Here is a 20,739-nt window from a genome sequence, read left to right as displayed (position 1 = left end):
CTTTCAGCCATACTTGGTTGCAGGGACACGCCACAGGCAACGGCTCTTGCACGCTGCTGACCCAGAAGCCATCACTTCTGGGTAAGTCACGTGCTGGTCAATGGAAAGGTTAAATTTAACATCACCTGCCCAACTCCTTGAACTAGTTCTGAATGACTGATCTGTTTTGATTGCCTCAGTGAAACTATGAGAATCAGATTATAAATTTGTGGCTGGGGTAGAAAAGACATAATGGCTGCAGGTTTCACTTCATTAACACCTACTGAGAGAAAAATACAACCTGATTTCAGGGTACCATTTTTCCAGAGATCTGACAATACCTAAACCAGAGCTTCCCAAACTAAAGCAAGGGATCCTAAATGGGGTCACAACTGAGGTGGCCTCTTCAAATACATCATTATTCTGCACCTCCAGGGGTGCAATTATGTAGGCTGGGAATCACCGACCTAGACTGCCAATAAGGTATTGTATCATGCAAAAGTGAAAACCAACCAATTTTTATGTTTTTGTACTGTGAGAAAGTAGCTAAGGCAATGACCTCTGCAACATAGCCCAGATTCAAGCTTCAATGTATATTTAAATTATAAATGAACCAGAACGTGCAGACAGAAATTAAGAGCTGCAAGAAATAAATTGGGCACTGAATCTTCAACCACCCTTCTAAATGAATCTAAATTCTGTTAATTACAGGCTTTAGACTATAATTGTTCATATTGTTACTAAATAAAAGAACAACAAACCCTAATCAGCAATATTTTATTGCCTGCATCACATATGAATATTAAACAAAAATGCATCAAGTAATAAATAGCTGTCAACGAAGCTGCAGGGCACCATTTGCAGTGGCCAGTTTCTTAATCTTTTAATTTCCCAGGCTTCATTCCTCAGATTCTCCTGGTCTGCGGATATCGTCAATCTTCAGGATCATTTTAACCATCTGGGTAGCAAGAGAAATCTGTTGCTTTTTACCAATTAATGTTTCTATAACATGTTGCTGTTTCATGTCTGTGAATAAATACAAAATAAGTCAGCTTTTGCTATTTACTGAATACTAACAAGCTACTGTAGCTGCTCAAAAGTATGCACATATTTTAAAACATAGCCATCTAATTATTATGTATGAACTATAATGCATGTGCATACCAGGCAGATATACATGGCATATCATGGTACTGCTGGTCAGTAAATGAAATATAAATGGAGTAGGGCCTCTTCATTAAGGAAATGCCACCTTCAATTGAAAAGTATTACCGAATAAATAACTAGCCACCATCACTCAGATACAAAGACTGAACTTTGCTTAATAATGGTCTTACCTAAATGGCATGTCAGTACTACAAAATGATATAGAACAGTGTTCTTCAACCTTTTTACACCTATGGACCAGCGGGAAAAAAAAAAAAAATTTATTTTGTGGACTGGCAAACTACTAGGACTGAAATTTAAAAACCACGTTTCCGCTAGCTCAGTCCTCGCAAACCATCTGATCCCATCCGTACAAGCCTCAGTTATGATTTTATATTGAATGTATTTTATTAAAGTATAAAAAGAAACAATATTCTGTACAATGTCATTTTATAAATACAAATAATACAGAGCAAGGATCAACAAAACCCCTGTTTCCCCTCCCCTTCACATATATCCCCTCTACTAACAAGACAACTGAATAAGCCAAATTATTATAGAATGCTACACAGAAATATCATGTAACAGAATACCGCAGTCACACATAGCAGGAATAGGGTTAAGGAAGTGCAACTAGGGCAACTGCTCCCCTGGTCAGAGAGAGCCCTAAGCCACTGCCTGGACTTTGCAGTACCCAGTTATGTCTAACACCAGATTTAGCAGGATATATAGTTCAAATCTGATATATTCTAATCACAAAATAGAAATAAAATTGTTTCTACCTTTTGTTGTCTCTGGTTTCTGCTTTCATCTTCTTTTCACTCTCTTCTTCCAGCGTCTGCCCTCTGTCTCTTCAATCCAGCATCTGCCCCTTCCATCTACTGTCTGACCTCTCCCCCTTCCATATGGTATCTGTCTTCTTTCTATGCCCCTCTCCTCTTTCCATCCAGCCTATGCCCCCTCTCTCCTTTTTACACAATTCATTCCAGCTTCACTTCTCTCTTCATTTTTATCTCTCCTATACCAGATCTAGCATCTTTGTCCCTCTCAATTTCTCTGCTGACCCCCCCTTCCCATCTCATTCCTGTCTCTCCCCTTCCCCTCCTCTAATCTCCCTGCCAACCGTTTCCTTCCCTTTTTCTTCTCCCTTCCCTCCTCCCCCTGTCCAGCAGTAACTCTTTTCCCTTCCCTCCTCCCCTCTCAGCAGCATCTCTCCTTCCCTCCAGGTCCAGTAGCAGCTGTCCCTTTTTTCCTCTGCCCAGCAGCTTCCCAGACTCCTTTCCCTTGTCCAGCAGCTTCCCAGACTCCTTTCCCTCCTCCCCTCCCAGCAGTATCTCTCCTTCTCCCTTTCCAGTTCCAATAGAAGCTGTCCCTTTTTTCCCTTGCCCAGAAGCTTCCCAGACTCCTTTCCTTCCTCCTCTCCCAGTAGCATATCTCCTTATCCTTCCCTCCAAGTCCAGTAGCAGCTGTCCTTTTTTTTTTTTTTTTTACCATGCCCAGCAGCTTCCCAGCCTCTAACAGTGTCTTTCTCCCCTCCCAGCAGCTCTCCTTACTTACCAGCGCAGCGATTCAGGAAGGCAGCCTCGGGTCTTTTGTTGGGCCTCTGAGGAAAGAGGAAGTTGCATCATCAGAGGCGGCCGCGACTCAGCAAAAGCTTCAAGGCTGCCTTCCTGAATCGCTGCGCTGGTAAGTAAGGAGAGCTCCTGGGAGGGGAGAAAGCACACTGTCGGAGGCTCCCCATGATCTCTCCGGCCCTGCACGGACTTCAGCTGTCGATCTTGCCGGCCCTGTGCGGACCGGCCGGAATTTTCTGCGGACCAGCAGTTGAAGAACAGTGATATAGAATATGTCTGGGCCCAAACATGTGGGAACTTTTCTCTAGCTCTATATACCTTCCACTTGCTTGAAAATGTTTGCTTTAGGACTTTCCAGATTTAATCAATGGCTTATAAAGTTCTGAATGACTTGGCCTGAAAACACCAGGAGGGGTCAGGTTTATCATTATTTCCATAGGAAGCATGCAGATCTTCAAACAAAACTCTGCAGCAGGAAAAAACTGGTAAGAAAAAGATTAAGGGCCAGATTCTCAAAACTTTAACGCTGTTGCTAAACTGGTTGCAGATGGTGTAACCTGCATGCATTTTAGTGACGGATTATCAAAACGGCTGATCACGGTCTTTAGCAAGCTTTCAAGCAGTCTCCGACACTGCCATGCAAATGGGCTCTTGAAAATTGAAACAAGCACTCTAGTGGATTCTTAAAAATCACTGAGTTATAGTCATCAATTCTTCTCTTTTCCTTTTCTTTTTTAGCACACTAAAGGGGGGAGGGAGTTGGGAATAATTTTACATAATATGTTATAATATGATGTATAATATGTGTATATTTCTATTGAAAATGTGATGAAGGATGGGTGGTAGGGGGGGGAGTTATTGTATCACTAGATTTTTATGTGGTAGATATTAATGTGCTATTGTGGAATAATTTGTATAATATATTCTTATGTGCACTTGTTGTTTAATTTGAAAATGAATAAAGAATTATTTAAAAAAAAAAAAAATCACTGAGTTATTCTCCCAAGAGCGGTGTCAGCTTTTGGTGATAAAAATCAGTGACTGGTCCAGGGGTGCCGGTACAGTGACAGCACTTTTAAAAGTGCATCTTGTGGCATGTGTTTTGACTGTGGCTAGTGAAAAAAATGCCAAATTACAGGAAAAATCAAACTGTCTATTTTCTTTTAGTGGGAGCAGTAAAAGCACACTTCTTGAGCGCATGTATTATAGCCCCCATCAGCAGCGGGAGAGATTGAGCATCTTTCCCGCTGCCAAGAAACACACCTCCAGCACCCCCTCGGCAGCGGGAGAGATGCTCAATCTCTCCCGCTGCCAACCAAGACACACCCCAATCCCACTCGGCAGTGGGAAAGGTGCCTATGCTCTCCAACCACCATGCAATCCCCCACCCTCTGTACCTCCTCCAACCCCCCCAACTCTCTCCTCTTACCTTAGTTTCACAGATACCTACTCCATCTGGCCAGCCTCTTCAAAATGGCAGGGCTTCCCCTCCTCAGTATATCTGGGGAGAGGCCCAAGGCTCTGATTGGCCCAGGTTGCTTAAGATCCCTCCTATGAGTGGGGCCTTATGTGTCTGGGCTAATCAGAGCATTAGGCCCATTCCCAGATGCATGCAAGGAGCGCGTTTGGACATGGAAAGGGCACAAATTTGTGATAGTGGAAGGGGCTGCAGATAACTGATCATTTCTCGATGCTTTATCTTTCCAAATCTTAAACCCACAAACTACTCATGAGAAAGGACACCAACTTGACATCGCAGCCTTCATGACCCATCAACCATCTACTTCTGAAATTCAAACATCTAATGGAACCTGGTCCCCATCCCTTTGGTCAGACCACTACACATACATCTTCAACATCAACTGGACCAAAAAAAACAACACACCAAAAACAAAAAAGTAACTTACACCACACGCAAGCACATCGAGCCCACCAAATTCTGGACAAAAACATTGGAGCAATTTGCGCACTAATACCCTTGATGAGCTAACCCCACTACAAACCAAAACTAGAACCAGCAGATGATCAGACCAATGGTTTGACAATGAGATAATCCTACTCAAAAGACAACGCAGAAGACTAGAAAGAAAATGGAGGAAAAATAACCTAGACCACACGAAAACCGCCTGAAAAAAACCAAACGAACAATACAAACTACAACTAAAGGATAAGAGCAAAACATACTACACCAACCTAATAGGCACAGAAACCCAAGACACCAAAAAACTATTCCAAATATTAAAACAACTAACAGACACCAAACCCTTCATGACCACTATCAATATCCCCCCTCAGCCCTCTTAGCAGAATACTTCAAGAAATAAAATCACAAATGCCAGAGCTACCCTCAACTGCACCCCATTCCACCCAATTGAATTCACAATACACACCACAGAAAAAGATTCAACAGCTGCAGACAGAACTTGGTCCCAATTCCCCAATATACAATGGCCCAAATTCAACAAACTCTACATCCTGTGACCTCAACCACTGATCACCATATCTCTTAACTACATCAAGTACAAAATTCCGTACTCTACTCCTCCAATGGATACAAAACATGCTCACAGGCAGCCTTTTCTGAACTAACCTCAGCGAAATCATCACCACCCCAATCCAAAAAGGCCCAAACAGACCAACCTTCCAACTACAGACCCATTGCCTCAATATCTCTATGTCAAACTAACAGGACTAGTAGCCAAACTCCTCACCACCTACCTAGAAAACCATAACATACTGCACCCCACGCAATCTGGCTTCAGAACCAACTTCAGCACAGATTCATTACTAGGCTCCCTTATCGACATAGCTAGATAACACCTCAGCACAGGAAAAAAAATGCTGCTCATACAACTGGATCTGACCGCAGCATTCGACCTGGTAGACCATAATATACTACTGCAAATTTGGAACACAACAGGTATCTCAGATAATGTACTCTCATGGTTTGAGTGTTTCCTAAAATCCAGAACATATAGAGTAAAATGTAAAATCGGATAAAGAAAAATCGGAACCTTGGTCCAACCCCTGGGGAGTACCACAAGGATCCCCACTATCCCCGACTCTATTCAACCTATACATTGCCTCCCTCGGGACATACCTAAACAAACTAGGCATAACCTCCTACAGTTATGCAGACAATATCACCATCCTCATACCTTTTGATCAACCAAAGACCACCATAAGACACACTACATCGAACTCTGGAAACAGTAGTGAACTGGATGCAAGACTACTAACTGAAACTCAACCCAGACAAAACAAAATTCATCCTCCTCGAAAATAACAAAACCCTAACTATAAGCAACATAGAAATCAACTCGACCAAATATTCCATTCAAACCAACCTAAAACTACTAGGCATGACAATAAACAGATGCTGCACCATGCAACTACAAATAAACAAAACAATACAGAAATCTTTCACCATCATGAGAAACCTAAGACAAGTCCGTAAATTCTTTGAAAAAACACAATTCCAGCTCATAGTACAATTCCTTATCCTGGGTATACTAGATTATTGCAACATCCTCTATCTCCCCTGCCCTGCAACAATGACCAAACATCTACAAACAATTCAAAATACAGCCCTAAGCCTTGCCTACTCCTTAAGGAAACACGACCACATTACTGAAGCATTCATCAATTCACACTGGCTCCCAATCCAGGAAAGGATACTATTCAAATTCTACTGCATATTATTTAAAACTATAAATGGTGAAAGCCCAACCCACCTGAACAACCGACTCATCCATAATACCTCAACCAGACATAGAAAAACTCACAACCCATTCACACACCCGCCAATCAAAGAAGTGAAACGGAAAAAACTCTACGATGGCCTCTTGGCCACTCAAGCAGTGAGACTTGATAACTAGATCTCCAATCTACTAATAACAACCTCAGACTACAAGTTATTTAGAAAAGAAATAAAAACCATACTCTTCAAGAAATCCCTGAACTAGTCTTAACATCACGAATTCCTTCTTTCTTCTTCCTGACTCTCCAAAACTACCTGCCCTATTCTTTACCTTCTCTAGTCATGTCCACTCCTTTTGTAACCGACCAACCATAAATCTTTTGCAATCCGCCTTGAACTGCAAGGTAATGGCAGAATAGAAATCTCTCATGTAATGTAATGATGTTTGTGAAAAGGAGGGGAGACAGAGGTTTAGTTGATCCTTGCTCTGTTGTGTTTATAAAATGACAATTGTACAAAATATTGTTTTTCTACTTTAATAAAATAAGTTCAATATAAATTCATAATTATTCAAGGCTTGTGCAGATGGGATAAGATGGTTTGTAGGGACTGAGTTCACGGTGATAGGGCGTGGACAGGGACCAAGCTCGCAGGGACAAATTTTTCCCCCGTGTCATACTCTACTTCAGGATCACTTCCCCCTTCTCAGTTACCAGTGCCATCAGAGAATACACCTTAGAAGGTATGGACAGCTGCTGAAACTCAGCAGCCATGGAATATAATTTCATCATCACCCCGGCCCCAGTTAGAAGACTCTCTGGCGTTTCCCAATGCTCCGTCATCATCCTGGTAATCTGAGGGTGCGAAAGGAAGCATGTGGACTGTGACTTGGTACTGCATAACAGCAAAAGCTGGACAGCAGACACCTACGGAGACTCCAGGTTCAACTCCCACACTGGACAGCAGATACCTCCAGGTTCAACTCCCACAGACACACTGTAATGACCTCAAAGCTGCTGGCTTGAAAAGTCTATGCACGGTTGAATCTTCTCCCTAGTCTAGGGCTGCCACTGAATCCTGGTTGTCTGCCCCAAACTGAGATCCAGACTATGCCACTAAGGATGTCTTGCGTCAGAATGAGATTACTCTTCTGAAAGTTGGCCACCCAGCCTAGCCTCTGCAGCAAGTGGACGACTTGATGAACTGCTTGGTGTCCTTTGGACTCCAATTGCACCCTGATAAACCAATCATCCATATACAGATGGACTTGGTGGCTACACCAGTATAGACTCAATGTCCATCACTTTGATAAGAATCTGAGGCGCTGTTGCCAGCCCAAAGGGCAAGGCCGCATGCTGGAAGTGCTGTTACAAGATGTGGAATCTCAAATATAATCTGTATTTTGGGAAAATGAGAATATGAAGATAGGCCTCTGTCTAGATAGGCCATATATTCCCCCGGTGTGACTGAGTCAATCATCGACCTCCCAGTTTCCATTCAGAACCGTGGCACATGCATGCATCCGGGGAGGGGCCAAGGCTCTGAATTGCTCAGACGCTTAAGGCCCCATCCATAGGAGGGGCCTTAAACAACCTTGTCCAGAGCCTCAGGCCCTTCCCTGGTGGTCTAGTGGTGATACAGGGCAGGAGCAATCTTCCTATACTCCTGTCCCATGCAGAGCCATCAAAAATGGCTTCACAAGACTACAATGGGAATTCACGGCAGCCATTTTTGATGATGGCTCTGCATGAGGCAAGAGTGTAGGAAGATTGCTCCTGCCCCGCGTCATCGCTAGACTACCAGGTAAGATCCAGGACACAGGAGGGAGGTGGGGGTGGATCAGTCGGCCCAAAAGTTATTCGTGAATTTTCCATATTCATGGGCCAGCTCTGCCCCTAACACCCGCAAATATGGAGGGAGGAGTGTATACTGGAAATCAATTCATGGCAGTCAATTGGGATAAGACATGTTTGCCATTATATTTCTGATAGTTCCTTTTTCTTGTGATTTTTATGACGTACACAAACTATAATACGTTTGCAGTGGTAAATGGCAGTATAATTAGTGCCAATGTGGATGAGTAGCATTAAATAAGTCATCAGGCTTGATGAGTCTCGGCAAGCTCTCCATAACATCTTGGATTTTGGCACCAGGCAGACAGCATACCTCCTGGGACATCATGTCTGGCCTGCAGATGGCTGCTTCTGTATACCTCAGCAGGGAATTGCCAAGCACCACTGCTTTACACCTCCTAGTAGTCATGGATCCAGCAATTTTTGGAATTTCAAGCTTTGGTCTTTCCTCTCCCTAGGATGTTCTCATCTCCTCCACTTCCAGGGCTGCATACCAGTTCTTCAGTTTAAGGGCAGGTGAAGTCACAGTACCAGGCTTGCAGGGTTCTCTAATCTGAGTCCAGCTTTCTTCCCTCAGTACAGCCTCTTCTTCCCTACTGCTGGAAATCTTTGACTCCTCATGAACCATTTCATCAATGTATCACTCTTTCTTACAAATGCTTCTCAGTCTTGCCACTCCTCTCTGTTCCTTTACTTCCTTCATGAGGGATTTGTAGGGGTGTTTCCTTATTTGCACCTGAAGGTTAGGCCTCTCTGACATCATCAAGCCTGAACCATTGTTTGCAAGAAATCATTCCAGCCTAAACCTAGCAAGAAGAGAAAGAAGAATACATCTTTGCTGTTTCTGCCTGATGCATTCTGGGTATGTACCAGAACTGTATTCTAGTCAAGGACATCCAGCTATGCCTACATGCTCAGCCTGTGTGAATCTTGGGGGAGTCATGGCTCATGTGCTGGTCTTATCTAACGAAGGCGCCTCTGTTACACGGCCTGAGCAAGACTCTATACAGAAAGACTATTTATTCATCTAAGTTATGTTTCTGGATTGGTCCGGAGAGGTCATCTGATGAACCAAGTGGAATGTGCCTAATTATTAATTTAGTCTGTGTTAGGATGTGAGGGAACTTGCATCTTATCACAGGTTTTCTCTGCACATCTTCTATAATAATTAAGACCTGGAAAGTTACCTCTTGTGACTCTCTGCCTGAGAGAGAGAACCGGACTTTATAAAGATCTGGATTCCATCACTTAAAGGAAATCTTTGCTGCCAACCTAATTTACAGCTTCTCCAATTGCTGACGGACTGTCCTCAACAGAAGAATTTCTATATCTGCTAAGCTGAGAAAAGACGTCTTCCTTTTACCTGATTTTGTGCCACGGCCTAATTGGATGGTGAGAACAAGAAACTTATCTATCTTATCAGCTGGGGTTAGATAAAATAATTATATTGTGGTTTGGGATAAGGAGATGTAAAGTTACTTGGGGTGATAAGCTATATTTTTAGTTGCTGCTATTCAGGAATTATTATTATAAGGAATTATTTAGAGTGTAAGAATTAGTTTTACTCATTTATCTAACAAGTGTGATGTGATAATTATGTACTGAGTTTCATATATTCGGATATTATGTGAACAATAATTAGTTATTGCTGCTGGCTTATTAATTATATTTTTCTATTTTCATAATAAAGTATTTCTCATAGCCTGGGTCTCTGTGTCGTGTAAGTAGGCAAAGCTTGCTGAACCTGGATGAGATATTATGGTCTTCCCTAGAAAACTAACAGGCACGTATTTGTTTATTTAACTGATTAGTTAACCATAAATCTTACTACAGATTCAAGCTGAAGACAGCTTGCCCACAGAACCACTCCCTCTGTTTGGGAGCTGCTTTGGTGATACGATGTTTCCTAGCCATACCGTGGTTGCAGGAACAAAAAAAAAAAAGGAGTAAAATCCTACCAAAGCAATGCCCTGTTCCTGGTTGGCTGAAGAGCCTATTAATCAAAAACTCCACCTTGGGATGGGCGGGAGGAAATTAACACCAGAGACTTTCCTCAACAGCTATTGGTGCCCTAATCTGATCTTATGCCCTCAAATGCAACCTAAAATACTGAACTAGACCAAAACCCTTTTGTGGCCCTGCCGTGAGTTCCTGTTGTAGTCTTGTGAAGCCATTTTTTATGATGGCTCTGCAAGGAGCAGGAGTGTAGGAAGATTGCTCCTGCCCTGCATCACCAGTAGACCACCAGGTAAGGTCGATTCACTAGGAGGGTACTGGCACCATAAACCGCGAATAGTCAAAACTGCAGGTGCCAAAACTGTGAATAAAGAGGGAGGAGTGTAGTCATAATTTAAGTATAAATATCACTTGTTTTCAGATCTATTCTGGTTTAGGCATTATAATCCACACTGTAAGGAATTCACACAGATATGAAACTGATCCAAGTGTACATGTCGGGAAATGCCCTACTCTTGCTTAAAATTTTAAATTCTAATTTTAAAAAGGAGTTCTTGGTTTTTCTTGTTGCATAGAGCAGTATGGACCCCTGTTAAGTTACATAATTTGGATAGTTCTAAAACAAATAGATGTTGGCATTGTCATCTTGAAGCAGGGACACTGGATCATTTACTGTCCACTGATACAAAAATTTTGGAAATCTATTTGGGACCAAACAACAAATTATTGAAGAATCCTGTGGCTTTAACATGACACGGTGTTATTTGGTACAACGTTAAAAGCTAAAAGTCAAATTTCCTCTGACAAACTTCTTTTGATAATGACAGGGGTTGCTATGCAACTGATTTTTGAGAAATTGGAAAAATTGGGACAGGTTGAGCTAGTTTTTGATGGGAATCGTTGTCATTTTTAAAATGGAGCGGGTGTTGTTTGCAGAACATGGTTGGGGGGGTTAAAGTGATTGTTAGGTACATCTATTAGTTAAAAGTGCTTTTGCTGTAACATTATTTGTGTAAATAGCTGTTGTGCACTATGATTGTTTGAAACTTAAGATAAAAAAGGGAGTTCTCTAAAAATTCTTTAAAATGTTTTCACTTTTTAAAATGATACCTGGGTCAGATAAGCAGCATCTATGATACATTCTCTGAGAGAACACGCATAACCTGGAAAAGGCTTCAACATCTGTGCAAAGAATTTCATAAGTAAACTATATTCAGCGAGTTCAGAGTGCTTAAAATTTTTTTCAATATTGATTCAAATGATAAAATTACTATGCTAGTCTACAAAATACAGAATGTTTATTATACTGAATTTCAGGAATGGAGATGTTCATTTAACACTAAGAGCTCCATTTACTAAGCTGCTTTAGCATTTTTAGCACATACAGCATTTTAGTGCGTGCTAAACCTGTGCTACGCGGCTAGAACTAACTCCGACATCTCAAAATTACTGATCAAAATTACAGACATAAAAGAGTTCCGAAAAGAAATAAAAACACTACTGTTCAAAAAATATCTCCCATCAATCTAAACCGCCATCTAATGAGTTCCCAACCAATTCCTTTGGGAATAGAATCTCTTTATCCAACCCAAACTAAACACCCCTACTGTCCATATCATCAACATTAATTAACCAACATCATGCAATCATCAAAACAATAAATACACCTCCACTTATAGGCATATGATGCTACTCTCCATCCGAAGAAACTTGACTCAGCTCATGTAACATCTTTTGTAATCTAGAATATATTGTAATTCTTATTCTCCACCAGTTGTAAATTGACTCAGTTGCTATGTAACATCTCCTGTGATATTGAATGTATTGTAACTCTTCACTGTTACTTGTAATCTACTCTTCTCCTGTAATGTAATTCTACTGGAAATGCCCAGATATCATCTTTATTGTAATCCGCCTAGAACCGCAAGGCACAGGCGGAATAGAAATCCCTAATGTAATGTAATGTAATGTAACTAACGCCAGCTCAATGCTGGCGTTAAGGTCTAGCATGCGCTATTCCGCACGTTAAAGCCCTAATGCAGCTTAGTAAAAGGAGCCCTAAGGGTTCTCACCACCATTTAATCAGTAAGATAAGATAGACAGGTTAAAATGCGGCAAATCACCGGGTCCGGACGGGATCCACCCAAGGGTTCTGAAGGAACTAAGACAAGAAATAGCGGGCACAATCCAGCATGTTTGTAACCTATCCTTGAAAGCTGGAGAGGTACCAGAGGACTGGAAATTGGCGAATGTCACACCTATCTTCAAGAAGGGATCGAGAGGTGACCCCGGGAACTACAGGCCGGTGAGCCTGACTTCAATTATAGGGAAGATGGTGGAAGCTATGATAAAGGACGGCATTTGCGAGCACATTGAGAGAAATGGCCTACTGAGAACAAGCCAGCACGGTTTCTGTAAGGGAAGGTCGTGCCTAACGAACCTTCTGTACTTCTTTGAGGGAATAAGCAGTCGGGTGGACATTGGGGAACCCATCGACATCATTTACCTCGATTTTCAAAAGGCTTTTGACAAGGTACCACATGAAAGGCTGCTTAGGAAACTGTGGAACCACGGGGTGGGAGGGGATGTGCACAGATGGATCGAGCACTGGTTGTCGGGTAGACTGCAGAGGGTCGGAGTAAAGGGCCAATATTCTGACTGGCGGGGAGTCACGAGCGGTGTGCCGCAGGGATCGGTGCTGGGGCCGTTACTCTTCAACATATTTATCAATGACCTGGAAAAGGAGGCAAAGTGCGAGGTTATAAAATTTGCAGACGATACCAAACTGTGCGGTAGAGTTAGCTCCAGGGAGGAGTGTGAGGACCTGCAAAGGGATCTAGACAAGCTGGAAGACTGGGCAAACAAATGGCAAATGCGCTTTAATGTGGAAAAATGCAAGGTTATGCATATAGGGAAAAAGAACCCGTTGTTCAGCTACAAATTGGGGGGGGCATTGTTGGGAGAAAGCAATCTTGAGAGAGACTTGGGTGTGCTGGTGGATGCATCACTGAAGCCATCTGCACAGTGTGTGGCGGCCTCAAAAAAAGCCAACAGAATGCTGGGCATCATAAAGAGGGGCATAACTACCAGGACGCGGGAAGTCATCATGCCACTGTACCGAGCGATGGTGCGTCCGCATCTGGAATACTGCGTTCAATATTGGTCGCCGTACCTCAAGAAGGTCATGGAGGTACTTGAGAGAGTCCAAAGGAGAGCAACGAAACTGGTAAGAGGGCTGGAACACTACCCATATGCTGAGAGGTTGGATAGGCTGGGGCTCTTCTCTCTGGAAAAAAGGAGTGATATGATAGAGACCTTCAAGATCATGAGGGGCATAGAGAGGGTGGATAGGGACAGATTCTTCAGGCTGAAGGGGACAACATGTACGAGGGGGCATTCGGAGAAACTGAAGGGAGATAGGTTCAAAACGAATGCAAGGAAGTTTTTTTTCACCCAGAGGGTCGTGGACACTTGGAATGCGCTACCGGAGGAAGTGATCAGGCAAGAGTACGGTACAGGGATTCAAACAGAGACTGGATGGATTCCTGAGGGATAAAGGGATCGTGGGATACTGAGAAAGCTAACCAGAAAATAAATGTAGAAACCCAACCAGGTCGTGCAGGTGCAAGACCGGAGGGCTAGGACTTTGATAGGAAGATAGGACTCAATTAGGAAACCAAGGAGGCATGGGGGCACCTTCTGGTGATTTAGACAGGTCGTGACCTGTTTGGGCCGCCGCGGGAGCGGACTGCTGGGCAGGATGGACCTATGGTCTGACCCAGCAGAGGCACTGCTTATGTTCTTAATTAGTTAGCAGTTTGTGAAAGAAAAAGTTTATGAAAATTCTAGCTGAAATTTAATATGTAATTGTTTCCAAGAAAGCAGAGTTACTTACCGTAACAGGTGTTATCCGGGGACAGCAGGCAGATATTCTCACATGTAGGCGACGTCATCCACGATGCCTGGTATGGACAGTGTTAAAAGTGAACTGTCATTAAGTTGTAAGAAACTTCGCGAGTACCTTCCCGCCTGACGTAGGCTTGCGGTTCTTCAGTTCCATAAGCAAGCTAAGCCGCCAACCAGGGGAGGTGGGAAGGATGTGAGAATATCTGCCTGCTGTCCCCAGATAACACCTGTGGCTTTATCCTAGGACAAGCAGGCATCATATTCTCACATGTGGAACTCCCTAGCTGAATATAATGGGATGGAGGGAGAGTTGGTCATTAAGAAGAAAATAAATTCTGCAATACTGCTTGGCCAAAATTACCATCTTGTTTTGAATAGGATTCTAGACAGTAGTGCGATTTAAATATGTGAATTGAGGACCAAGAAGCTGCTTTGCAAATTTCATCCATGGGAGTGGAACATTAAGAAAGGTAGTGAAGCTGCCATAACTTGGGCTTTGTGTGCTGTTACACAACTCTTGAGCTGCAGCCCAGTCTGAACATAGCAGAAAGAAATACAGGCCACTAGCAATGTGGAAATAGTTCTCTTTGTTACAGGCTTTCCTAATCTGTTAGGATCAAAGGAGATGGACAGTTGAGGTGAAGTCCTGTGTGGCTTAGTCCATTGTATGTAGTAAGCCAATGCACACTTACAGTCCAACATATGAAGAGCTGTTTCTCCAGGATGAGCATGGGGCTTTGGGAAGAAAACTGGAAGCACAATGGATTGATTGAGATGAAATTCCATGACCACTTTCGGGAGGAATTTAGAGCACTATCTTATGATAGAATACTGTGAACAATGGCTCCGAAACCAATGCTTGGAGTTCACTCACTTGACGGGCAGAAGTGATAGAAATCAGGAAGACCAATTTCCAAGTGAGAGATTTGAGATGAATAGAAGCTAAAGTGGCTAGGACTATATTAAGATCCCAGACAACCGGAGGTGGCCTGAGTGGAGGTTTGCAATTGAAAAGCCCCTTCATAAACAAACAAGAGGATGAGAGGCCAGAGATTTATTGTTTACAGGAACATGGAAAGCACTAATAGGACCAAAGTGGTTTTTAGTCCCAGAAATGGAGAGATGAAAGATAATCCAATACTGAGGATAGAGACGAAGATGGATCATCTTGGTGGTAGAAAGTACACCACGTATTGAAACATGTCTCCTTCTGTTGATAGCATTGCTGAGTAGGTGGTTTTCTGTAAGCAGCTATAATGACTTGCACTGCATCAGAAAGATTAGGATCTGAAGTCAGGCCGAGAAGTACCAAGCTGTGAGGTGTAGCGATTGCAAACTGGGATGTAAAAGAGATTCTCGACTCTTGAATGAGCAGAGATGGAAAGATTTTCAATGGAATTGGATCCGTGGCACTCAGTTGAAGTAGAAGGGAGTACCAAGGTTGTCTGGGCCATTGAGGAGCTATGAGGATTCATGGTGGCTGATTCTTGCTTGAGTTTGACTAAGGTCTTGAGAATGAGAAATTGGTGGAAATGTATACAGGAACATGTCTGTCCAATCCAGAAGAAAAGCATCTGCTTCCAGACGTTGAGGAGAATATTGTCTGGAGCAGAATTGAGGCAATTTGTGATTGTGGGGAGAGGCAAACAGGTCTGAGGAATCCCCCATAGTGAGAAAATGTGGTGCAATAGAGTCCACTTGTGCAATCAAAGAAATCTGCTGAGTTTGTCAGCTTTGAGAAATATGTTTCAAGTGATCGCCCAATTCTAATGTGCTTCCCACAGACATGGAATGTTGGCTAAACAGTCCTGGAGATTGATAACCATGTCAGAGACTCGTAGCCAAGCAAGATGCCGCATAGCAACAGATAGGCCGATGCTCTGGATATTTCAAAAATATCGAATGCCGTTCATGCCATATATTTTTTGGTTTGTACACAACTGTGCGTGGTCTGCTGAAAATTCTCAAAATGTTCTACTCAAAGTTAGCCAACTTCTTTATAAGATGTTTAAAATAAAATGACATGTAAAGTTGTAATTGGGGAGTCACATGATGAAGCCTAGCTGAGCGGTGGCTCTTTGCCTGAGCTCCGCTGCTCTCCTGCTCTATTGCCTTATTTAAAGTGTCCAGCGGTCGGTTGGCCATGTGTGAGTGCCTTCTTGCTCTAGCCTCTGGAAGCTGCACCCGGTTGTGGGTTCGGGGACTTTTTGTGTGCCTTGGTGCTGGGCTATGCCCGCAAAAAAACTGTGGCCTGCCAAGCTCAAACAAAGCACGCTGTCTCCCAAGATGGAGGCCCCGAGTACTCCAATGCGTACAACAGTGGTGCTGCATCTCTCCGTGCTTATCGAAGATAAGTTCTCAAAGTTCCAGGCTGCTTGTGGAGCAGTGGCTGCCAAGGCAAGTAGGCCTGGATCTCACAGAGGTCCCCACAGTGGTGGAGTGGGTGTATCGGACAGGGGCAAACCCCCCCCCCCCCGGGGATCCCAGACTGCAACCCATCATTGCCCGGTTTTTGAACACGGCGCTGAAAGACAAAATCTTGGCACAATATCGAAGGGCTGGGAGCTTGGAGCCCTAGCATCGTGAGGCGGGTGCCTATTGACCACTGAACCTTGTTGCTGTCTGCGACGAGTTGCACCCGTTTCCAGCCTTTGAGTGCATTTTCGTTGGTTCTTTTGATGTGGGGCCCGAGGTATCATGGTGCTTCTACTAACTGCGTATGACAGGGTAGAGATTTCAGCCTCTACATGTCTGTTTGGATATCCGGGTCCGGAAAGGGCTCTCTCCTAGGCCCTTTGATTCCCGGTTTGCTGAGGGGGCATGCACGCTGGACCTGACAGCCTCTCGGACCATTGGGACTGTTATGGATTGGGTGGGCAACCCTGCCTTGCAGTTTTTTTTGTTTAATTCTTGCACTTGTTCTGGTTATCTCATATGTGTTTTTATGGCTGACAGATTGGGTACCCACATATTTTTTGGTTACTGCTTTGTTGATGGAATGGGGGAGTGGGTGGGGGGAGCTGGGCTACTTAGGGAATGTTTTTATTCTGGGTGTTGGTGGGATGATTGTTTGGGGGGGGGGGAAGAGGCAGGGGGCTGGGTCCCTGGGCTGGGGAGAGGCAGTTGCATATGGGCTATCCTTAGGGGGAGAGCTGGGAGTGTGGTTGGGGGAGGGTGTATGTGGGGTGGGGACTGTTTGATGCTTGGGTGTGGGCTATGTATGTGAGTGTATCGGTGTGTGGGGGGGGGGGAGTCTCATGGAAGCATCTTTTAGCAGTGTATTTTTGTTCCACCAAGATCAGGGGTGCCCACACTTTTTTGGCTTGCGAGCTACTTTTAAAATGACCAAGTCAAAATGATCTACCAACAATAAAATTTTAAAAAACACAAAGCACACTGTACGCAGAGAAAATATTAATTATCATTTATATTCGGGGGGGTTTCAAAGAGGTCAAGGCAGATGACTTTAAAAAATGCAATGTCACTTCAGTAATAACTATACAAAAATAGACAAATATACCCCCTTCCATTTTACTAAACCACAATAGCAGTTTGTAGCGCAGGGAGCTGCGCTAAGTGCCCTGCACTACCCTCAACGCTCATAGGCTCCCTGCGCTAAAATCTGCTACTGCTGTTTAGTAAAAAGGGGGCCATAATGCAAAATATAGACAGCAGATATAAATTATCAAAATGGACACATTTTGATCACTAAACTTAAAATAAAATCATTTTTCCTACCTTTGTTGTCTGATGATTTCATGAGTCTCTGGTTGCACTTTCTTCTTCTGACTGTGCATCCAATATTTCTTCCCTGCTTTCTGCCTCCTGCATGTTTCGTCTCTTCCAGACCTCATTCCATTCCCCAACATCTCTGTCCTTCCATGAACCCAACTTTTTCTTCCTCTCTCCCTGCCTGCCCCCTGCCACACTCCATTCCTCCCCCCATCTTACTGCACCTCCCCTATTAATAAAATTAGGCAGCCTGGTTAATCGGTGCCTGAAATTGTTTTGACCCAGAAGAAAATAATTTCTCATGCCAGCATGCCCACAGACAAGTTTCCCTTTAACTGTATGCTAAGAAAGCCACCTGAATAAAACAATCTGTCACTGGAGCAGGTGCCTGGAATATTAGTTCCCAGGTCAGAAAACAACATGTTAGTCCAATTGAATATGTTAAAATAAGAGTCAGTAGTAGCTACAGATGGTACCTTTCTACTGGAGCAGCTTAATACATTTAGACCTATCTTTTAATTGGCCAGGCCAGTGTATAAGAAAATTACCCTTTAAATCCCTGATTCCTTCCATCCCAGTAACCAGTACAAAATACTCAACTTGTGGACCAAGTCCACCATCAGATCCCCAATCAAAGCAGCCAACCCTCAGAACAAGCCAGTCCCCCCCAACTTGCTGTCTTTCTTTCTGTCTCCCTGCCCCCTTTCTTTCTTTGTCTTCGTGCCCCCCTTTCTTTCTCCCCAAGCCGCCACCGACGTCTGGGAACAGGCCCCCCAAACCACCGCCGCTGCCGCAGAGTTCTCCCTGTTTCCCGAAGCCGGAACACGCCAGCAGCCTTCCCCCCATGTCAATTTTGATGTTGGAGAGGAAGTTCCGGGGCCGGAACTTCCTCTCCGACGTCATAATTGACATCTTTGGGGGAGGGGGGGAGAGGGGAGGCTGGTTTGCCTGGCGCTTCTGAAGTCGCTGCTGGCCTGTTGTGGCATCGGAGAACAGGGAGAAGACAAAGGCGAGAACAGGGAGAAGACACAGGCAACACGAGTCACGATCGACTCGCATTGCCTTTGCAATCGATCTTTTGGGCACCCCTGACCTAGATACTGGCTGACATCACTTTTCTTACCCTGAATGTAGCAGGCATCAATTCACCCATCAAGCGGTCCAAAATCTTCTCTTATCTGAAAAAGAAGTGTGTCCAAGTAGTATTCTTGCAGGAGACACACCTTATGGCAGCTGAGCATTGTAAGCTGCGGAGAGGCTGGTTGGGGGACATTGCCTATGCTTTCTATAACTCTCGTCGGGGGGGGGGGGGGGGGGTGTGTGTGTGACAATTTTAGTGCATAAAGTCCTTGCTTTTATAACACACAAAATTATACAGGATTCCCAGGGGAGGTATGTTCTTCTGGTGGGGGAATTGCAGGGGCATAAGGTGGTGCTCTACAACCTTTATGCACCGAATGTGTACTCTCATTCCTTCTTCTCTACCTTGTTGGCTTCACTCCTCTCTTTCACAGGGTATCAGCTTATTTTGGCAGGGGACTTCAATATGGTCAGTAACCTCACTGTAGATTGTAAACCAGTGAGGGCCTTGCGGGTGGGTTCTGCTTCCCGAGGGGTCAACTTCCTCATGCAGGAGTTGGACTTTCTGGATACGTGGCATACTTAAAACCCAGGAGAAATGGATTTCACCTTTCACTAGGGTGCATGACAGTCTCTCTCATATTGACTATCTGTTGCTACTACTTCTTGGGTGGGGTGGGTGGTGCCGTCTTCCATTATTGATGCGGTTATCTCTGACCACTTTGCTGTAGTTGTGCGGGTTCAGTGGCTTGCAGAGAGGCTCCCTCAGGTGTGGTGCTTGACCTCCCACTCTTTTCTTAGACAGGGACTTCAGAGCTTACTTAGCAGAGGCATGGCAGGAATACACTACCTTCAATTATACTGGGGAGATTTCTCATGTCACCTTCTGGAAGGCGGCCAAAGCTTTTTTGCGGGGCAAGATCATAGCCTACACAGCCTCTAAGAGGAAATGTCAGGAGGCTGAGCTGGTGGCCCTGACTACTCAATTGTGGGCCAGCAGACAGGCGTTCTGCGCCCGGTCTCAGGGACCAGAGCGCCACGATTATCTGAAAGTAAGGAAAAAGATTGATGCCATCTTCTCAGCTCGTGCATTAACCCACATTCAAGTCTACAAAAATAAACTCCATTACTGGGGGAACAAAGCAGGGAAGTTGATGGCAAACCTAGTGCGGCCCAGCCGGAAGGTGTCCCGTATCACTCAGCTACGGGATGTAGAGGTTTGTCTGCTTACCATGCGCCAGGATATTCAGGATCAGTTTGTGCGGTTTTACACTGATCTTTACAGTGCAGGTCCTTATGACACTACTGCTCGGGATGCCTTCTTTTGAGACATCATGCTCCCTCGGGTTTCCCCAGAGGAGTTGGAGATGTTAAATGCGCCATTTAGTGTACAGGAAATTATGGTGGCCATCGGTTGGTTAAAACTAGCTAAAGCGTCGGGACCTGATGGGATGGGACCTGAATTTTATAACATTCTCAGATTGCAGGTGTGTCCGGCTCTGGCTGCTATGGTGCAGGATATTCATCAGGGAGGTTCGTTACGGTCCGAACAATGTCAAGCCTGGTTAAGACCCGGAGCAGGTGGGCTCCTACTGACCCATTTCTTTGCTCTATCAAGATATAAAGATTCTCACCTCTATATTGGCCCAAAGATTAGGGAGTCATTCCTCTCCTGATTCATCCCGACTAGGTGGGTTTTGTCCCGGGTCGCTTTAAATCTGCAAATATATTTAGGGCGCTAGTGGCTTTGCGGGAGGGCCGTATGCTTCCCAGGGATGACCTTCTGGTGAGTTTAGACGACAAGAAAGCCTTC

At 44.1% G+C, this 20,739-nt stretch overlaps 1 protein-coding gene across 1 annotated transcript in view; it reads right to left on the bottom strand.

Moving 5' to 3' along the window:
• Positions 1-740: 740 nt before the first annotated feature.
• CCT5 (chaperonin containing TCP1 subunit 5) overlaps positions 741-20,739 on the bottom strand; it is a 145,781-nt gene continuing 125,782 nt past the window's right edge. Inside the window, exon 11 of the mRNA XM_033929813.1 lies at positions 741-1,005. Within this exon, the coding sequence (XP_033785704.1) occupies positions 878-1,005 (128 nt within the window). The 3' untranslated portion in view covers positions 741-877. The remainder of the gene's footprint in view (positions 1,006-20,739) is intronic.

This window comes from Geotrypetes seraphini, chromosome 2 (genome assembly GCF_902459505.1).
Source record: "Geotrypetes seraphini chromosome 2, aGeoSer1.1, whole genome shotgun sequence".
Taxonomy (NCBI): Eukaryota; Metazoa; Chordata; class Amphibia; order Gymnophiona; family Dermophiidae; genus Geotrypetes; species Geotrypetes seraphini.
The sequence above is the reverse complement of the archived record's forward strand: the minus strand, read 5'-3'. Positions and strand labels throughout refer to the sequence as shown.